General features: G+C 33.2%; 1 protein-coding gene across 2 annotated transcripts; it reads left to right on the top strand.

The window, feature by feature from the left end:
• Nucleotides 1–4,816: 4,816 nt before the first annotated feature.
• On the top strand, nt 4,817–10,895 carry LOC118047514 (G-type lectin S-receptor-like serine/threonine-protein kinase SD1-1). 2 transcript variants are annotated; one of them, XM_073412480.1, is made up of 7 exons: nt 5,768–5,973; nt 6,074–6,255; nt 8,957–9,219; nt 9,295–9,505; nt 9,629–9,866; nt 9,944–10,094; nt 10,246–10,895. In XM_073412480.1, the coding sequence occupies exons 1-7, from the start codon at nt 5,909–5,911 to the stop codon at nt 10,549–10,551; spliced, it is 1,416 nt and encodes a 471-aa protein (XP_073268581.1). In that variant the 5' UTR covers nt 5,768–5,908; the 3' UTR covers nt 10,552–10,895. The 2 variants fall into 2 exon arrangements, with proteins under 2 accessions (XP_034912724.1, XP_073268581.1); XM_035056833.2 differs by having other exon boundaries at nt 4,817–6,255; nt 10,246–10,893.
• Nucleotides 10,896–20,562: the final 9,667 nt, after the last annotated feature.

Consider the following 20,562-nt stretch of genomic DNA (forward strand, 5'->3'; position numbering starts at 1 on the left):
GGATTCCCTAATTCTAAGGTAATTAGAAAATTTGATATAGGTTTTTCTCACATTAAATCAAAACCTCAATGATTTTATTATTAAACTAATAAAATTAAATACAAAATAGTGACGAGTTTGTGCAGATCTTAATACAAAAAGCTTTATTTTTAAAAGAAAATTCACTGTGTGTTAGAGAGATATAAAACCATTTGTTAAACTTCACCTCACAATTTAGATTTTTTAGTTGATATTTTTTTAAAATGGTGACAAGTCGGTGAACAAATTTGACAGCATGACGTGGAAGTTTGATAAATCGAGTGCATTGTTCTCGTCTACTGGAGAATAAATGTGTCAATAAACCCATTGATGGACAGTTTATCGTCAATTAATTATTATTAATTGGACTAAATTACAATATTTCCCATGACTTGGAGTAAATTCAATGCTTTAAGCAACATCGGTCGCCATGGAATGCGATCATTCTACATGCTTGAAAATGAAAGATGCTAATGGCAAGTTTGTAACGACGTCAATTCATTACAAGTCCGGCAATTATTTTCCTAAATTGGATTTAATTGGAATAATAATTGTCTAATATAATTAGTTTAGTTTTCATATTAAAAAATTAATTCAACCCAATAACTTAAATTGTTAGGTGATGTTTCAAAATATGATTTATATTATTCTCTAACACCCATTTAAGTGAAAGCCTTTTGATTTAGAAACTTGCATAAACTTATATTACCTTGATTTGATTTTTATCAAATAAATAGGAGTGGTACGTGAGATTTGAACTCGTGACCACTTGGTTATTAAGATTCTGATACTATATCAAAGAAGTATCTTCTACTCAATAACTTAAATTATTAGATGAGATTTTTAAATATAATTTATATTATTCTCTGATATTTGATTCATTAAGTTTAATATTTTTTTATTAATTCAGTAGCATTTTCATTATAATTTCATAACCAATTCCAAAAATTAAATTTCAATACAGGTTTTTTTCTCTCAAACTTTATATATACTTTGCAATTTATCTTTGTCTATATATCTATGCATGCTTTATGTTTCATACAATTTACTTTTATAAGTTCATTATTTTAATTACAATTTTATTTACAGTACTTTATCTCTATATTTTTGTTTACTGCTTTTCTGACCGCTTTGCTTAGCATAGTTCTTAGTTTTCTTAATTGTTTTCTTACCAACAATTTTTTATAGTTTATTATGTTTTTATATCTTACAACCTTAACTATTGTACCTGCTTTAAATCTCCATGTTTACTTGGTTTTCTTAAGACTTAATCTCTTATTTGATCTATTTTGATCCATTTTATTATATTTTCTTTAACTTGACAATATTTTTATAAAATCTTCATCCATTTTATCGTGAGCTAGTTGGCATCGCCTCACAAGTTAAGTCCTGGCTATTACTTCTAGATGTTTTTAAAAAGAAAATCTTAAAAGGTAACATATAAATTGAAGTGTGTAGTAGGACATAGTCATGTCAAGGTAAGAAACTACATATGTTTGTGGATTTATCTATGAATTTCTGCACATCTAGACCATTTTGGTGGCATCTGCATACTCTTCAAACCCTAGGGGCATGTTGACAATTCTACCCAAGATTATTATTGGCCAACTAGAGCGATTAATAATCAGCTTTATGGTCAATTGTATGGTCAAATAATTAGCTTTTAGGGATAAAATAATATATGTCAGCACAAGATTTCAACCTACTTATCAATAAACAATTGCCTTCCATCGATCTCAAGGTATGCTCGACCATCAATCTTTTCAATATATATATATATATATATATATATATATATATATATATTGTCAATACAGATTGGGAGATATTCAGGTTGGTAAGGCCTTACAAGGCAAACATAACTTGTAATATTTAGTTACCGATAAAAAAAAAAAAAATAGAGATAATTGAAACAAGAGCTAGTAGAAGTAGATACGTAACATATAAATATTTTGTCTGACTCTAAGACAAGCATAGTTGGACATGGCAATCCATGCCTAATGACCAAACATGCAGAGGATAGCTCCCATCTTATAGAAAATAATCGAGGTGGAAATATTTAAGCCTATCAGAACATTTGGATCGAACCTGAAGACTTTTAAATTACACTAGGTATGGATCCATGACAAAAAAAATAGACCTGTATTAAAATTTTAAATTAATTACTTGGATCATTAGATCTAAAATATTATATCTGAAAAAACCATGAAATCTAATTATCAATTAATCAAAATTAAATAATAAAATTGAAGAAACATTTTTAATTTTATAAAAGAATTAAAAACAAATAATAAGAATTAAAAGAATGATAATTAAAATTAATATATAAAATAAAACTAAATTGTGAACATGGATATTTTGTGTGTGTGTGTATTACAATTCTAAAATGACATGTTAAAATGTTTCCAAATAGAAATATATTGTTCAATTAAAAAAAACAAGACACTATCCATAACGAAATTAACAACTTTATTTGTATCATGGATATTGTATTATTTACTTTTTTAGGATACTCATTAGTCGAACTGTTGTGCTTTGAAGATTTGTGTACAGAAATGACATGTTTTTTTTTTTGTTTCTTTCTTTTCTTTTTATTTTTTTTTTACAGGGGAGAAGAAAATAAAATAACATAAGAATTAGTTTATACACTAGTTTATTTATCATGCTTTGTTGTGTCTTGGATCAATTTTTTTACATACATGACAACAATAATTAACCTTTAATAATTCACATTATGGTATTCACAACAAGTCGTAAACCTTCCCCGACATCATTGAAACATCGTCAATCAACCCAATTTAAATCAAATTCCTAAGTTCCCCAATAATGGTTGGCTTTAAAGTCTTAATTTCCTATAATACAGTTCTTAATTTCTTTAATTAGTTTCTTAATCATGTAATTCAACCCACAATTAACTAATAATTAACATCATTTCATAAGTTCATTTACAAAATACATAAACCTTAAATTTTATAATTTGAGGATTTTCAATCCCCCATCAATAATCAAGAATAAAAATGGATTTAAATGAAAGAGAACCTCTTCCCACAACTAGTTCATCCAATCAAGGAAGCCTTTTAAATTCAATTCTAAAGATTTCTCCCTTTTCTTCTAATTTGGTCAACTTCTCTCTATATCCCCCAACTCCCAAATCTCTCTCTCTCTCTCTCTCACACACACACACACACACAATTCTCTGCTTTTTTTTTTTTTAGTTTCTTTCTAGGATTTCATGTAACTTACACTCTTCCCATAATTAAGTAAAGAGAAAATAGAGGAATTTTAGGACAAGAAGAACAAAATTTAGCCAAACTTGTGGTTTGGGTTTCTCTTCATATAGCTTTCATGTGACTTGCTAGACGATTTTAGGCGACACAATTGCTTCCAAATGCGCAGCGGTTACCGGAGGACTAAGGGCAGCAGCAATTGGTTTTTCTTCATATAGCTTTCATGTGACCTGGCTTTATAGATACGTAACACAAAACAATAAAAGCTAGACGATTTTAGACGACGCAATTGCTTTCAAGTCCGCAGCGGTTACAGGAGGGCTCAGGGCGCGTAGTAGCAATGTTATCATGCTTTGAAGTAACTAGATTTTTACCCCGCGGGTGGGGTTAATTTTTTTTAACAAAATAAAATATTTAAATATTACTAATGTTTTTTTAGTGAAAAAAAATTAAATTGTGTGGAAGTTAACTTGATGTGATCTAGTTGATTTTATGGGTCCAAAAACAATTTGAAAGACTCATAAAAACATAGTTTGATTAACAAAAATTCAAAATGATATATGTTTTTTTTTAATATTAAAATAACAATATATTGAAATATTTGGATCAATTAGAATTAACATGTCAAATCCGTGACCCGGATTATGAGGCCATGATAACCTCATAGAAAACAAATAAAAAAATTTATAAAGGCTAATTTTCAATCAACCCAATATTAAATGATGAAATTAAAAAAAAATCAATTAAAAAAAAAACCTAAAAAAGTAATCCAAGTTAACATGTTAAACTCACAACTCGAATTATAAGACTAAGATAACACCATATATAAAAAAATTAAAACAAATTACGAAGTTCAATTCATAATCATCAGTTCAATGTTGAAGGATGAAACTAAAAAAAAATCAATTAAAAAAATAACATAAACCCAAGTCAATCCGCTAAACCAATGACCTAAGTTATAAGACCGAGATAATCTCACAGAAAAAATAAAAAAAATGGTTTAACGTAGATTAATTTGTCAAATTCACAATTCTAGTTACGAGACTGAGATAACTTTATAAAAAGCAAATGAAAACAAATTATGAAACTTAATTCTCAATCAATCCTTTCGGATCCATTGTCGAACGATGAAATTTATTCAAATTTTTATTTAAAAATGACACAAAAATAAGCCAAATCAGTATAGGTTAACTCGTTAATTAAGCACTATTCACAAGTCATAAGGTTAAGATAACCTTATAAAAATCAAATTAAAATAAATCATTAAACCTAATTTTCAATCAAACACATTATTAAATTATAAAATTTTTTAAAAATCAATTTTAAAAAAGAAAAAACTAAGTCAATTGGATTAATTTGTCAGGCCCGCAATTATTGCATGCTTTATCCTTGAATCTATGAATTTTATTATTTAGTTTATTATTTGGTTATTATAATTTTAATGCAACTTTCATTAAATTACCTAAGATATTAGATTTAATTAAAATTTTATATTTATGATAAATCATATCTAGTTAAACTAAACGCTAGAACTTTCAACCATCATTTATGACAAAAATATGTGATGGACTTCGAGTCTTTGGAATCACAACGGGAGAAAAGTGAGACCCTTGTGTCATTTCCGTTTCAGAAAAGCTCTGGTGAGAAACTCCGTAGTATCTAAGCTTGTCTCTTACCAATCAACCTGTAAATTAATACCAAAACGTTAGTTATGCTGTAATCAGAAGTGACTAATGTGTAAAGCTCTCTTCAATGGGAAGATTTTTAGTGATTTTTGTATGCTGTTTCTTATTCTTCATCTTAACAAACTCCACCACACCAGCTATTATCAATCCAAGCCACTCCATAAGAGATAATGAGACTCTACTTTCAGATGGCGGAAGCTTCGAATTAGGATTTTTCAGTCCTGAAAATTCGACAAACAGATACTTGGGTTTATGGTTTACGAAGTCTCCTCAGACGGTTTTTTGGGTAGCGAATAGAGAAAATCCACTTCCCAATAGTTTGGGAGTCCTGAATGTCACCAGCGAAGGCATACTTATCATATACAGTAGCACCAACGATATTGTTTCGTCGTCGAATTCGTCAAGAACTGCAGAGAATGCAGTCGCAGAGCTCTTGGAGTCAGGAAATCTTGTTGTAAGAGAAGAAAATGATAACAACACTGACAACTTTCTGTGGCAGAGTTTTGACTATCCTTGTGACACCTTGCTGCCAGGAATGAAACTGGGAATCAACTTTGTAACTCGGCTTCAAAGCTTTCTGTCATCCTGGAAGAGCTCAGAAGATCCTGCTCGAGGTGAATTTTCTTTCCTTCTAGATCCCAACGGGTATCCGCAGCTAGTTTTGAAGAAGGGGAATAAAACACAAGTTAGAATTGGGTCATGGAATGGCATACGTTATGCTGCAGAAATAATTCCGAAACCTGATTCAATTTCAACAGATGATTTTGTGCTCAACGAAAAGGAGGGATATTTCGTTTTTGGGAGCAAAAGCTTAGGTTTTCCGAGGCTTAAACTAACTCCATGGGGTATTCCACAGCGCTCAATATGGAATGATCGAACACATCAATGGGACTTTGTTGAAATTGCCCAGCCTGATATATGTGCACAGTATTCTATTTGCGGTCCAAATGCTTACTGCCAGTTCAATAATTCGCCTATATGCGCATGCCTGGATGGATTCATGCCCAAGTCTCCACGAGATTGGAAGTCGTCAAATTGGTCAGGTGGGTGTGTTCGAAGGACTCCTTGCAGTGACAAAGATCGCTTTCAAAATTATTCGCGGATGAAATTGCCTGACACATCTTCTTCCTGGTATAATAACAGCACTGGTCTCGAGGAATGTAAGGGCATATGTTTGAAGAACTGCTCCTGCACTGCATATGCAAATTTAGATATCAGAGGAGGTGGAAGTGGCTGCCTGATTTGGTTTGGTGGCCTCATTGATACAAGTAGGTCAAGAGGGGATGGACAAGACCTTTATGTCAGGATTGCGGTTTCAGAATTAGGTATGCCTCTTATTAATGCGAATGAATACTAATTTTTTAATAGTCTCCATTGTTTGTTCTTAAGCCAGTGAAAACACTTCATAGGAAGCATTTAAAAAGGTATAGAATTGGTTTCCCTACAGTATTGTGAGCACCTTTAGGTTGATTTTTGGCATATGAATCTTTTCTATACATGCAGAAGTTAAAAGACATGAACAAACATAGAACACAAAAATTTGATTGCCTGTTTGACCTCCTCAACATTAATGTGCAAGTAATCTACCATATTTGTAGCTTATATATTTAGTTGTCTTATGCAAGGAACAAGAATTAACTCCAATACTCAATAAGGATCCTATCCATAGATTATCTCAAAGGAAATCAGTTGGTGGTTCAGTTGTGAGACCTATTATAAGTGAACTCCACCTGTTGCAATGCAATATCCCACTGTTTCATTGTATCTTCGACTAGGCTTCATACTAAGTTGTCAAGATCATGATTAACCACCTTTATTTAACCATCTGTTTGAGGATGATAAGCCTGCTAAAGTTCAATTGGCTACCCATGTTTCCCTACAAGTTCTTTTAGAAATTACTCATGAACTTTACATTTTTATTCAAAGTGATGGACCCAGAAATACCATGCAAACAAATCACCTCATTGAAGTTAAAGTTGGGTTACCCAATATACATCCATGGTCTTTCTCAATGGCCATTTTCGATGTGTTAATGACAACAAAAGTAGAGTTCATGGCTCATTGAGTATAGGGTAAGCCTAATACAAAATTCATGCTCATGTCTAGCCAAAGAGCATCAAGAATTGGTAATATGGTGTACTATCCATCATTCAATAAGGTCTCATTGGATCTCTCACAAACAACACATTTCTTGACAAAATTGAAAATCTAACTTGGCAATTTAAGCCAATAATAATCTACTAACACTAGAGTCAATGTCTTAACCCATCTGAAATGCCCCTTACAAAGTCATTCACGAATGATATGCTTATGTAAAGAACAAATTGGAATACATAGATGTAAACCATGAAAAAGATAATCATTCATATGTATAAAGTTTTTTCATTACCTCCCTCCGATAACTCAGCATAAATCTTTCCAAATGAGAAATCATTTAAATACAGCTCACAAAAAATATTAAATCCTGGCACATTTATGTGTATAGTGCTAAGCAAGGTAACCTACCTACCAAGAGCATCAACCACCTTATCTAGGTTGCTCAATTAATGTTTTAATTAAAAGGTTATCTCTTGCAAAAATAACACTCACTTTACATGTCGAGAGTTAAGCTTATGTTGGCCATTTATATACTTTAGAGCTTTATGATTTGTAATTAAAATAAACTCTTTTTGTAGAAGGTAGTGCCTCCAATGTTTTAGAATATGAACAATAACATAAAACTCCAAATCATATCTGGAGTAGTTTTTTCTTCAAGTTGGATAGTTTCTCATTAAAGAAGGCAATTAGGTGTCTATCCTAGCTAAGAACTCCCCCAATACCTACCCTAGAAGCATCTCAATTTATTTCAATTAGTTTCTCAAAGTTTGGTAATGCCAACATTGTAGCTTCAATCAATTTCTGCTTTATCATCTAAAAATTGGTTTTAGCTTCATCTATCCACTAAAAGGTATATTCCTTTAGGCACTTTGTAATGGGTGCAATAAGAGATTTGAAATTCTTGATAAACCTTCTATAAAAATATACAAGGTTGTGAAAACTCCAAACATCGTGAATGCTTCTCGATGTTGGCCACTCCAGAATTGTAAAAATCTTACATTGATCAACATGAACACTATAAACAGATACAATAAAGCAAAAAAAAAAAGCAATAATATTAATAAAGAATTTACACTTCTTTTGGTTGACACATAATTGTTCCATGCATAAAGTATTAAAAATATATCAGCCATAGGTGCTCCAAATAAGACTTCAGAGTAGGACTATAAATTAGAATGTCATTGAAATAAACCATAACAAATCTACCCATAAATGACATCAATATTTGATATATAAACATTATGAAGGTGCTGAAAGCATTGTGCAAACCAAATGGCATAATCATCTACTCATATAACCCATTGTGAGTTTTGAAGGTTGTCTTCTATTCATGTCCTAGTTTGATTTTGATATGATGATATCAACTCTTAAGGTTAATTTTGAAGCATACTTTAGACCTTGTCAATTAGTCTAACATGTCATCTAAACACGGTATGGGGAACGTGTATTTTACAATGAGCTGGGTGATGGTGTGGTTGTCTATACACAAACATCATGACCCATCCTTCCAAAAGTATTTAATTTAATTATCGAATTAAAAGTTATGGCTCTTTTAAGTCATCATTTTGGTTTGAAGCTTACATAATTCCTTTTAGGCCTATAAATAATATGTTAGGTCATCCACATGATCTATTTAGGACATATCCTTATCTAGTATGACAAATTCACACTTAACTAATCAGAATCACTTGTTATTTCAAGCCCGGCTACATCACTTTTCATTCATCAAAACTAGAAACTAGAAAGCGTCGTTTCTTCTGTTCCATCTTCCTATCTGAACATGCTCTGAAAATTTCACTTCTCCTAATTTTCATTTCGAGAATAGCCCTCAGCACTGAAAAAAAATTACAAGATTTTATTCAACTTCTATTTAACAAGTGATGTTGAACTAAAAGAATGCGTCCACTAACAATTCCTCTTTGCTTGCAGAAAATGTTGAGAAAAAAAGAACTGTCGATAAGAAGAAGAAAGCAGTAATAATTGCTAGCTCTGTCATATCGGTTCTAGGTTTGCTGATACTAGGAGTTGTCTCCTACACAAGGAAAACATATCTCAGAAAGAATGACAGCAGCGAAGAGAGGAAAGAAGACATGGAGTTACCTATATATGATTTGAACACGATAGCACGTGCCACTAATAATTTCTCTAGCATGAACAGGCTGGGAGAAGGTGGTTTTGGACCAGTATTCAAGGTGAATAGAACTCTGCCACTTGTGCAAACAATATGGTAATATTAAAGTAAGTTCTGTTGATTATTTGTGATTTAGGGTACATTGGTAGATGGACAAGAAATAGCAGTGAAAAGGCTCTCCAAAAGTTCTGGGCAAGGAATGGACGAGTTCAAGAATGAAGTTGTGTTAATTGCTAAACTTCAGCACCGCAACCTTGTGAAGCTTCTCGGTTTTTGCATCCATAAAGATGAAAAAATGTTAATCTATGAATACATGCCAAACAAGAGCTTGGACTCCATTATTTTTGGTTTGAGCCTATACTGATCAATAGATAGCATGTTTTTTTTATCATTTATCATTTATCATTTATCAATTAATGCTTCTATAAGAAGAGCTGGTGCTGGACTAACATGGTAGAGAAATTGAGCAGATTTAGCCAGAAGGAAATTACTGAATTGGAGAAGGCGTATCCACATCATTGGAGGAATAGCTCGAGGGCTTGTTTATCTTCACCAAGACTCTAGACTGAGGATCATTCATAGAGACATTAAAGCCAGCAACATTTTACTGGATAATGAGCTAAACCCAAAAATTTCAGATTTTGGCCTTGCTCGAATGTTTGGTGGAGATCAAGTGGAGGCCAATACTAAAAGGGTAGTTGGGACATAGTAAGTATTCTTAAACTGTCCACGTTGAATTGCATTTATATGCTTTCAGAACTTATCTAGCCGATATTATTTTGCAGTGGATATATGTCTCCTGAGTACGCATTAGATGGACACTTCTCTGTGAAATCGGATGTCTTCAGTTTCGGTGTCCTAGTTCTGGAGATTGTGAGTGGAAAGAAAAACAGGGGATTTTGTCACCCAGACCAGAACCTTAACCTTCTTGGACATGTAAGCTTTTGTATAAACATGTTAATATCCAACAACATGCCATAGCATTTTCCTTCTGGATACTTCTATAGTCAACTGAATAAAGATATATTCATTGCTGTTATGCAAATCAGAATGATCCATCCACTGATACACTGTGTTGTTTTGGAAGGCATGGATTCTTTGGACCAAAGGAACATCATTGGACCTGATTGATGAAGGTTTGAGTGATTCGAGCAATCTAGCTGAAGTTTTAAGATGCATTCATGTGGCTTTATTATGTGTGCAACAGCGACCAGAAGACAGACCAACCATGTCGACTGTGGTTGTAATGTTAGGCAGTGAGAATCCATTGCCTCAGCCTAAGCAGCCTGGCTTTTTTATGGGAAAGAATCCATCTGAAAAGGACAGTTCATCAAGCAAGCATGAAGCTCATTCATTAAATGAGGTTAGTCTGACAATATTAGAGGCACGGTAGCCGATCGTCGATTGACTACGGAGTTGAAGCTAGAAAATATCATGCTTCCAGATATGCAGTGACATCTGTTCCTGCTTTCTACCAGTCACACCATTCCACGAAAAAGTGATTGGAGCTAAATGAATTCAATATTCGTCCTTTATTTATATAGTTGTTTCGTTTGACAAGTCTTCCTGTCTAGCAAAGACGATTGCACACTTGTTTTTTCGTCTATTTTTTTCAGTTCTTGCTTCTTGTCTCGTTAACTGCATATTATCAAGTCATTATCATATAGGATAACAGAAATCTTCTTCTTATTCTTCTTATTCTTCTTCTTATTATTATTATTATTAAATATTTTGGCCTGCCTGTTTATTTTAAGCTTTCCTGTTGACTTGAGTCTTTGCTTTCCTACTCTAAAATTGCACCTCAAAGAAGCCTAGTCAAATAAGAAACAGCACTATAATTTTTTCTTTAAAGTGGTCTAAAACCCCTCTAAATCAGTTTACTATTTATCAGAAAGAAATTAGGACATGCAATACTACATCGAAAGACTTCACCGTTGCTTTCGTTTCGTAAAAAATGGAAGAAGAGGAATTTTGTTATTTATGCTTCCAGAAATGTAGTGACATCTGTTCTTGTAATGGTAGCCTAAGCTAGAAATAAATTATTTATTACCTGCCTTGTAGTGTTTATAGTTTAATTACAATGTCGTTTTTTAGGCTTATTCAGTCACTTATCATCAACAGCATTTAACATGGTAAACAAACAAATATAAACATAAATGTCTCATGAACATACCTAATTGTCTGATAGTTTTTTATTTAAATTTTAAAATAAATTATTTTATTTCAAATAAACACAACTCTTTGTTTTAATCAAACTAACTTTACTTTAAATTCAATTTCTCATTCACCTATTTTCTATCAAAGAAGCATCTCAATCCAATAATTTAAGCTGTTAGGTGAGGTTCTAATATATAATTTATATTATTCTCTAATACACTCTCTCAAGTGAAAGCTCTTTTCTTTAAGCTTGAAACTTATACACTCACTTTACCTTGTGTTTAGTTTTTTTTATTAAATAAATAGGGAATAGTAAGATTTGAACTCGTGATCGCTTTGTCATCAAGGTTTTGATATCATGTTAAAGAATCATCTCAATCCAATAGCTTAATCTATTAGGTGAGATCTTAAGATATGATTTATATTATTCTCTAACATTTTCTCAGCTTCATGTAAAAAAAATTTATCAAACCAAAATAAACATAGAAGTAGACATGAGAGATACAAAGATATAGAGAGATATAGAGATATAGAGAGAATACTAGTAATATAGAGAGATATGGAGATACAGAGAGAATGCTAGTAGAAAGTCCTACATCACACCGATTATCTTTTAACTTTGAATCTTACTTCGTGAAAATTATTGATTCCTTTCGAAGGTAAACCCAAACCAAATATTTTTCCTTGAAAGATATTTGTTTCATATGTTTCATCTTTATAATTCTGATTTTGTTTAATGATTTGGTCACATAATTACCTATGCATCTTCTTTATATTCTCAGCTTGAACTTTCACATCATAACTAAATTGATAGTCAATAGGAATTAGAGCTAAATCCATGTTAGCATATATGGATTCCAATATTAAAGGAAAGTACAGATTATTGTCCGACTTAGAATAGGTTTTATATTGATATATATAGAACAGATAAATAATACAAGAAGCAGAGAATATTTTACAGAGCAGAAACTCCTAGTATATATCTGCCATAATCAACATGGTATCAGAGCAGACCTGAAAAACAAACTTCTTACACTGTTCTTTCCTGCATCTCTCTTTGAACTCTGTATTCCACAAATTTCCTCCTGCCTACAATGACAGAAAGAACGAAACTCAATTGTTCAAGTCACCTGAAAATTTACTTTTTCATAAATTATACAAAGCTAGATGGATCATGTCCCACTTGAAGAAGCGTTACCGGTCAGCTGGAGCCGGGACAGGCCATAAAGGCTTTCATATTTCGAACTCCAAGTCGGTGGCTTTGGATTGTGGTGTGCGGCCAATCAAAGGTCCTAATCCTACTGCTAAAATAACAAATCACAATAAATACAAACTCACAATGAAGCAAAGATACAGTAGTTTATTTAGGTTCACACTATCAAAATCTCTTCCAAAACACTGTATGCTTTCTTTACCTTTTTTTTTAAGAAACGGGTTTTGCCCGTATTTGGTCTTTGTACTCTTTGAATTATTTTGATCAAAGCTACGTGACATGTTACTATCAAAACCTCATCTTGAATACGTGGCATATATCTGTTACCAATTACATCTATTTAGGATTGAAATTTTGACAAGACAACAACTAAGACTCTATATTACAATAAAGTACCCAATCTATTACAAGACTTTCTAGCCATGTGGGTGGTGTACAAGTGGTTGTCGGCAATTAAACACTGCTTTTCAAGGCTATATTTCAAAGCTCTCGCCGGGCCCAATTTATTGCAGCGGCGTGTATTCCAGGCACGGATTAAAAATAATTTTTTAATATTTTTAAATAATTTTAATATATTAATATCAAAAAATAATGTTTAAACAATAAAAAAAATATTATTTTAATATATTTCTAAATAAAAAACACTTTAAAAAATAATTTCTACTACACTTCTAAACATCCATTAAACATGCATTGAGTTTGGTGTTTTCTCTTTCTTTCTTTCTTTTTTGTTTTTCAATTTTGTATTTGTCCTTTAAATAAATCATATCAGCTCTTATAATTTATTTCTTATTTATATTTGATTTTTTCCCTTTAATTATTTTTTTTAATAAATTATGAAATTGACAAATACTTTTTTAATTTCACCACCTTTTAATTTTTACTCTTTTAAATTTGATTCTTATTATTTTAATTACTATTTTTTTAATAAGCTATAAACTCACAATTATTCTTTAATTTCACCACCTTTTATTTTTTAATCTTTCAAATTCAAATCACATTTTTTTATTACTATTTATTTTTTTTATAATTATTCTTTAAGCTGTATATTTTTTACAATTTCATCCTTCATGGTTTTTTTCTTTCAGATTTGATATCTTTTTTTTTATTGTGTATCAAGTTTTGAAATTGATTATTTCTCACGATTTCATCCTTTAGCCAACTATATTCAGGCTGAGATATAACCATACAACAATTGTATTAATTTTCAATAATAAAGATGACTGATTATTATGTAACTCTCTTTCGGTAAAAAATATAATCGTCGAGAGTCGAGACAGCATGTGCTAAAATGAAAATCAGCCCATCGGAAAAATGGGTCTTGCCTAGAAACGTGGGCCAACGTGGTCCAGTGGGCTCTAAGTCTAAGCCTACATACACAGCCATAGGAACCGAGGAGACAAGTCATAGAAGTCAAAGCACTGAAATGCAGTTAATTAAGGTAAGAATAAATAAATAAATAGAAGGAAGGAAGGAAGGAAGATAAAGAGATGCCGTGGACCCAAATTGGGCGCTGCGCCATTTACGAGTGGGAATTCATGGCGTCCAAGGGCATCGAATGGTTGAAAATAATAGTTGTGATATAATTTTTATTTGGGTCAGTGATCACTTTTTTTTTAAGCACAATATTTTATATATTTAGCCTTTTTTAATTCCTTGGGAACGAAAGAATTTGGATCCGTAATCTCTTTACATTTATAAAGTCAGAAGTATATTGATAAAATAGCCTATCATCATTCACTACTTCGTATTTTTTCAAAACATGGAGGGTAACGAAAGTCAATGTTCTTTTAGATTTACGGTCTGTGTGAACTATAGACTTTTCACTCCGTCTTTCCACGACAAAGGGTATGTTTATCTGCTGATTATTTTTAATTCGGTTTAATTTTTATAAAAAAATAATTATTTTAGTATTTTAAAAAGAAAATTAAAATTAAATTGAAACTGGTTCAAAATTGATTTTAATTCTATTTAGTTATTTTAGATTAAAAAACAGTTCAAATTAACTAGTTTCAGTTTGACTTGATTTTTTTAGTTTGGTTCAGTTTTTTTCTGGTTTGGCTTGGTTTTTTTTTTTTTTTTTTTTCTGGTTTGGGGTGGTTTGATTCTATTTTTTCAGTTCTATGCTTATAAAATTGAAACCGAACCGAACTGGTTAGTTTTTTTTAAAATTTTAATCAGTTTAATCGTTTCTTTTTTCATGGTTCGGTTTTTTAGTTTCTTAATTTAATTGGTTTTTTAATTTTTTTACCCATCCCTACCTGCTGTGAACATTAAGAGAAAAAAGATATAAGGAGGTTGATTTTTTTCGTGGCTAAGGTAGGCAGATCCTTTCGATTATTGTATGTCAGGATCGAGTCTAATTTTCTCAGTATATTTATAACGGGACAGGATACACAAGCACAACCAGCCCAGGGAAAGAAGGGGAGAAGAAAAAAGAAATAGAAAATTAGGAGTAGAAAACAAGGGAGAGAAGGGAAGAAAAATATGTCTTCGAAGCGCCACTAGCGACTTTTCACATCGACACGCGTTGACAAAAAAAGATTCACCATGCCAAGACAAAGCCACTACCATCAAAGAAGAGACTAGTCTGACGATGGAGTAAGGCTTGTATGTTGCCTAAATTGAATTTATGTCTTTGGACTATTTTTTAGCGGATGAGTTTGGTTTTTTAAGGGTTTTTAGAGTGTTTAATATATGTTTTTAAGTTGAAAATAATTTTTTAGATTAAAAAAACACTATTTAACTATTGAATTTTAACTCTGTTTTTTTTTTTTTATATTAAGATCATATATATTTTTTTAAAAAAATAAAAAGCATTTTTTATACAATTTATCATAATCCTTTTCATTTAGTTTCATTGTTGAGAGCTCAATTTTTGTTATTAAAATGCAAAAAAATCTTAATTTTTTTTTATTAAAAGCAGCCGGATTCATGATGATTTAGGTTTATTAAATTAATTTAAATTACTCCAAGATATTATCATCTTAATATATAATATCTTAATTTTTTTAATAAAATCGAGTTTTGATTAATCATATGATCTATTTTTGAATTGGATATCTTTAATTATATTCTTCTCTTGATTTCATATAATCCTTAAAAGTATTTTATTAAATATAAACATCAGATTTTGAGATTATAGTAAAAAAAAAATTATTATTTTTATGTGTTAAAAAAATTTAATCCAACAACTCGCAGCGTCACGGAAGCTACTAAGCTAACGCTTTGTTATGCCCATTGCAGATGTCTTTGGGGCGAAATTATTGAAACTTCTTGAAATAGGACTTTTCCGGCTGTGATAGATGGATCTTATGGTTATTGAAAAACGGTAGTCAATATCTTTGGAAACCGTCTTCACATTAGACCAGCAGCTTGTCCTAATAACAATACATTATTCTGCGTGATCAAACCAGAACAGAACATTTATGAAAACTCTCTTGAATGGGAGCTTTTTCAGTGCTGTTTGCATGCTCGTTCTTATTCTCTGTTTTAATCGACTCCGCCACATCAAACATAATCAGTCCTTTCAAGGCGGGGAAACATTACTCTGTTTAGAGCGGGGCCATGGAATGGCATAAAATTCATAGCGAATCCTAGCCCGATACCTATTTCCAATGAATTTGTTTTCAACAGCAAAGAGGTTTATTTCCAGTTTGGAACCCAAACATCAGTCCTTTCAAGGCTCACACTCAGTCCATTGGGCCTTCCACAGAGCTTCACATGGAATGACCGAACAAATGATTGGGTGATTACTGACGTTGGCCAGTTTGATCAGTGTGAAAATTATGCCTTTCGTGGTCCAAATACTCGCTGTGAGATGATAGGCCAAGAAGATATGAAAGAATATCTAAAAAGAATCCCAAGTTTTTTGCTTGAAGTGAAGACCAAGTATCAGCTTTTATATTTCTTTTCATTTCTGTTGTTTTGCATTGTTTATTCATTCAAAGTTATTTCGTATTTCCCTTTAAATAAGGCTATATAGTTTCCTGAAATTAAGGCTGATTTGTTAAGCTTAAACTCTATTTATTGGAACGTTAGCATGGAATAAAAAAGCCAGATTTTGAATATTGTATCTGGTGTTGATTGAGACCTATCATCGGTATCAGAGCTAGGTTACAGTGGCGTCCAACAAAGAGAGGATCGAAGCTTTGGAAGCTGGGCTTGGTGGAGTTCAAGATGGAATGTAGCAATTGGAGTTAGGCGTAGCAGACAAGTTGCACCATTTGGAGGAAACAATCAACAAGTTATCAGAAGCTTTTCTGTCAACAAGAGAAGTTTCTTGCAATAACCAGCGAAGGATCTTTTCATTCAATCCAAGAAGGGAACAATAGCAACAGACATAATTTTTTTTCCACTATGGTGAAGCTGGCATTTCCAAAATACTCTGGAGAAGATCCAACTGAATGGCTAAGCAGGGTAGCCCAATTCTTTGATTTTCAAGGCACAAATGATAATCAAAAGGTATCTCTAGCATCTTTTCACCTTGAAAGGGAAGCTAACCAATGGTGGCAATGGATGTGTAGAACCTATCGGGAGGAAGGCTGATTGGTGACTTGGGAGTTTTTTGAAGAAGAATTGTTGGCTCGTTTTAGACCAACATACTATGAAGACTTTGATGAAGCACTGTCTAGAGTTCGTTAGGTTGGATCCCTGCGAGATTACCAAAAGAATTTTGAAAGATTAGGCAACCGAGTTCACGGTTGGACACAAAAGGCTCTTGTCGGCACATTCATGGGAGGATTGAAATCTGAAATAGCAGATGGAATTCGAATGTTTAAACTAAGAACATTGAAGGAAGCCATCAGCCTAGTAAGAATGAGAGACAAACAGTTAGCCAGAACAAGGAGGTTCACACAACCTCCGCTACTAAACCGCATATCCATCGCCACCACTCCAATTAATATCATATTCCAGCAAATGCAACTAAGAGATTGAGTTGGGATGAAATGCAGAAACGAAGAGCACAAGGACTATGTTTCAATTGCAATAGTAAATTCACCCCTGGACATAAGTGCCAAGGGCCTTAACTTCTCTTTCTTAAGTGCCAACTTACAGAATATGAAATGGAAGAAGAAGAATTTCGGATATCAGATAACATGGGGGATCAAGCTGAACCAGAAATCTCATTACATGCACTAACAGGTTGGACGTCCCCTCAAACCATGTGAGTAGCAGCTACCATCGGGTCTCAACACGTGATGGTGTTGATTGATAGTGGATCCACTCATAACTTTTTGAGTGAGAAGATAGCTAGATTGTTGTGACTTCCAGTGGTACCAACGAAATCATTTGTTGTTCGCATAGCAAATGGAGAACGACTATTCTGTCAAGGTCATTTTGATGAGGTACAAGTAAATGTGCAAGATACTCAGTTTTCACTCACCCTTTATTCTTTACCTCTAGTAGGACTTGATATGGTGTTAGGCATCCAATGCCTAGAGATGCTTGGTTTTGTGGTCTGTAATTGGAAACAATTAACCATGGATTCCCATTGGGATAAATAAGCACTAAGATTACAAGGAATCAACCAACCCATTCAAGCAACAACATTAGCATCAGTTACTAAAGCAATGCGCCAAGGCCAACTGTTGCTTGCTATCTATCTACAGGCCAACAAGAAGTCATCAAGGCAGACAACCATCCTAACATGCAACAAATCTTGAAGGATTATATAGATGTGTTTAAAGAACCAACAACACTACCACCTCTAAGAGACATTGATCATCACATAAACCTCAAAGAAGGCACTGAACCCATCAACGTGAGGCCGTATAGATATACACATTTTGAAAAGACAAAGATTGAAAAACAAGTCAACGAAATGCTCAACATGGGAGTCATTTGGTCCAGTACCAGCCCATTCTCATCCCCAGTTTTATTGGTAAAAAAGAAAGATGGCACTTGGCGATTTTGCACAAACTACCGAGCACTGAATGCAGCCACCATCAAATATAGATTTTCCATACCCACCGTAGATGATATGCTAGATTAGTTATATGGTGCAACTTATTTCACCAAACTAGATTTGAGAGCTAGTTATCATCAGGTATGAGTTCATGCTTTCGATATTCCAAAAATTGCCTTCAGAACCCATAACAGCCATTTTGAATATCTAGTTATGTTTTTTGATTTATGCAATGCCCCATCCACTTTTCAGGCCACTATGAACTCCATATTCCGCCCTCATCTTCGTAAATTTATACTACTTTTCTTTGATGACATTCTTGTTTATAGTCCTACTTGGGAATCCCATCTATAACATATCAGGATCACCTTAGACATATTACGGCAATATCAGTTTTTCATTAAAGCCAGCAAGTGTGATTTTGGCAAACAGGAACTCGAATATTTAGGTCATATTGTGACACACTAAGGAGTAAAGGTAGAAAACAAAAAAATTAATGCCATGGTAGCTTGGCCATAGCCTATTAACATTATTGAGTTACATTGATTTTTAGGCTTGACAGGTTATTACAAGAAATTTGTTCAGAATTATGGACTTTTGGCTCGACCCCTAAACAATCTCCTAAAAAAGGGCAACTTTCACTGGATTGTAGAAGCAGGAGCTGCATTCAACCTGCTGAAGCACGCCATGACAACGACTCCAACTCTCACCCTACCTAATTTTAATGACTCCTTTGTTATTGAAACTAATGCCTCAGGTGATGGAATTGGTCTTGTTCTTACTCAGCAAGGTTGGCCTATTGCATTCATGAGTCGTGCTTAGGCATCAGCAAATGGGCATGATCCATTTATGCTAAAGAAATGTTGGCAATTGCTGAAGCAATTTGGTCATGGTGGCCCTATCTCTTAGGACAAAAATTCTTCATTCAAACCGATCACAGGAGCCTCAAATATTTCTTGGAACAACGTGTGGCTACTCTAGAGCAACAGAAATAGGTTGCCAAGCTATCGGGCTATGATTATGAAATTATCTATAGACTAAGACATGAAAACTCAACAGCTAATGCTCTCTTACAACGTCCTAATAGTCCTCTCCTTAATCATTTATTTGTTCTTTAGTTCACTCTTTGGGAGGACATGAAAAAAGCTGCACAAGGTGTCCATACATGCAGCAAGTTACTCATCGATCAACTACAGATCCCACTGGTCCATACTCCATGCAAAATGGTTTCTGTTTCTATAAACAAAGAGTAGTGGTTCCACAAGCTATCTGCAACCAGCTGCTATAAGAATTTCATGACAGTAAAATGGCAGGACATTCGGGAGTGTTGAGAACATTCAAGTGATTAGCTTAACAATTTTATTGGTCATCTATGTATCGATCAGTGCAGGATTACATTGTGCAGTGTGAAGTTTGCCAATGAGCCAAAACTGCAACTCTTGCTCTAGCAGGATTACTTCAGCCACCGCCCATTCCCTGTCAAGTATAGGAGGATATCAGTTTGGATTTTATTGAAGGTCTTCCCTCTTCTCACGACAAAAATAGTCTTTTGGTGGTTGTCAACAGACATAGTAAGTATGCTCATTTTGTTGCTTTGTCCCATCTGTTTTCTGCAAAGACTGTAGCTGAACAATTTGTGGAATATATCATCAAACTTCATGGAATGCCGAAATCCATCATTAGTGATTGTGATCCCATCTTTATTAGCAAATTTTGGCAAAAATTCTTCACAATGTGAGGAATCAAGCTAAAATTAAGTTCTGCCTACCATCTGCAGACAGACAGACAAACAGAGGTTGTGAACCGTTGTGTTGAACAATACCTCCATTGTTTTGTCCATCAATGGCCTTGCAAATGGTATAATTACTTACCTTGGATTGAATTCTAGTATAATACTGACTACCACTGCTCCACGGGGATGACGCCCTTCTAAGCATTGTATGGTCGGCTTCCTCCTTCCATTCCTCTATATTCGGATGGATTATCTCAGGTTAATGAAGTTGATCAAAGCCTTTTACATCAGGATGAGTTACTCCAGCACTTGAAAATGAATTTGGACAGAGCTGTTAATCGAATGAAACAAACAGCTGACAAATCCAAGCGCTCTGTAGAATTTCAACTAGGTG

This window comes from Populus alba, chromosome 11 (assembly GCF_005239225.2).
Source record: "Populus alba chromosome 11, ASM523922v2, whole genome shotgun sequence".
In the NCBI taxonomy this organism is placed as follows: Eukaryota; Viridiplantae; Streptophyta; class Magnoliopsida; order Malpighiales; family Salicaceae; genus Populus; species Populus alba.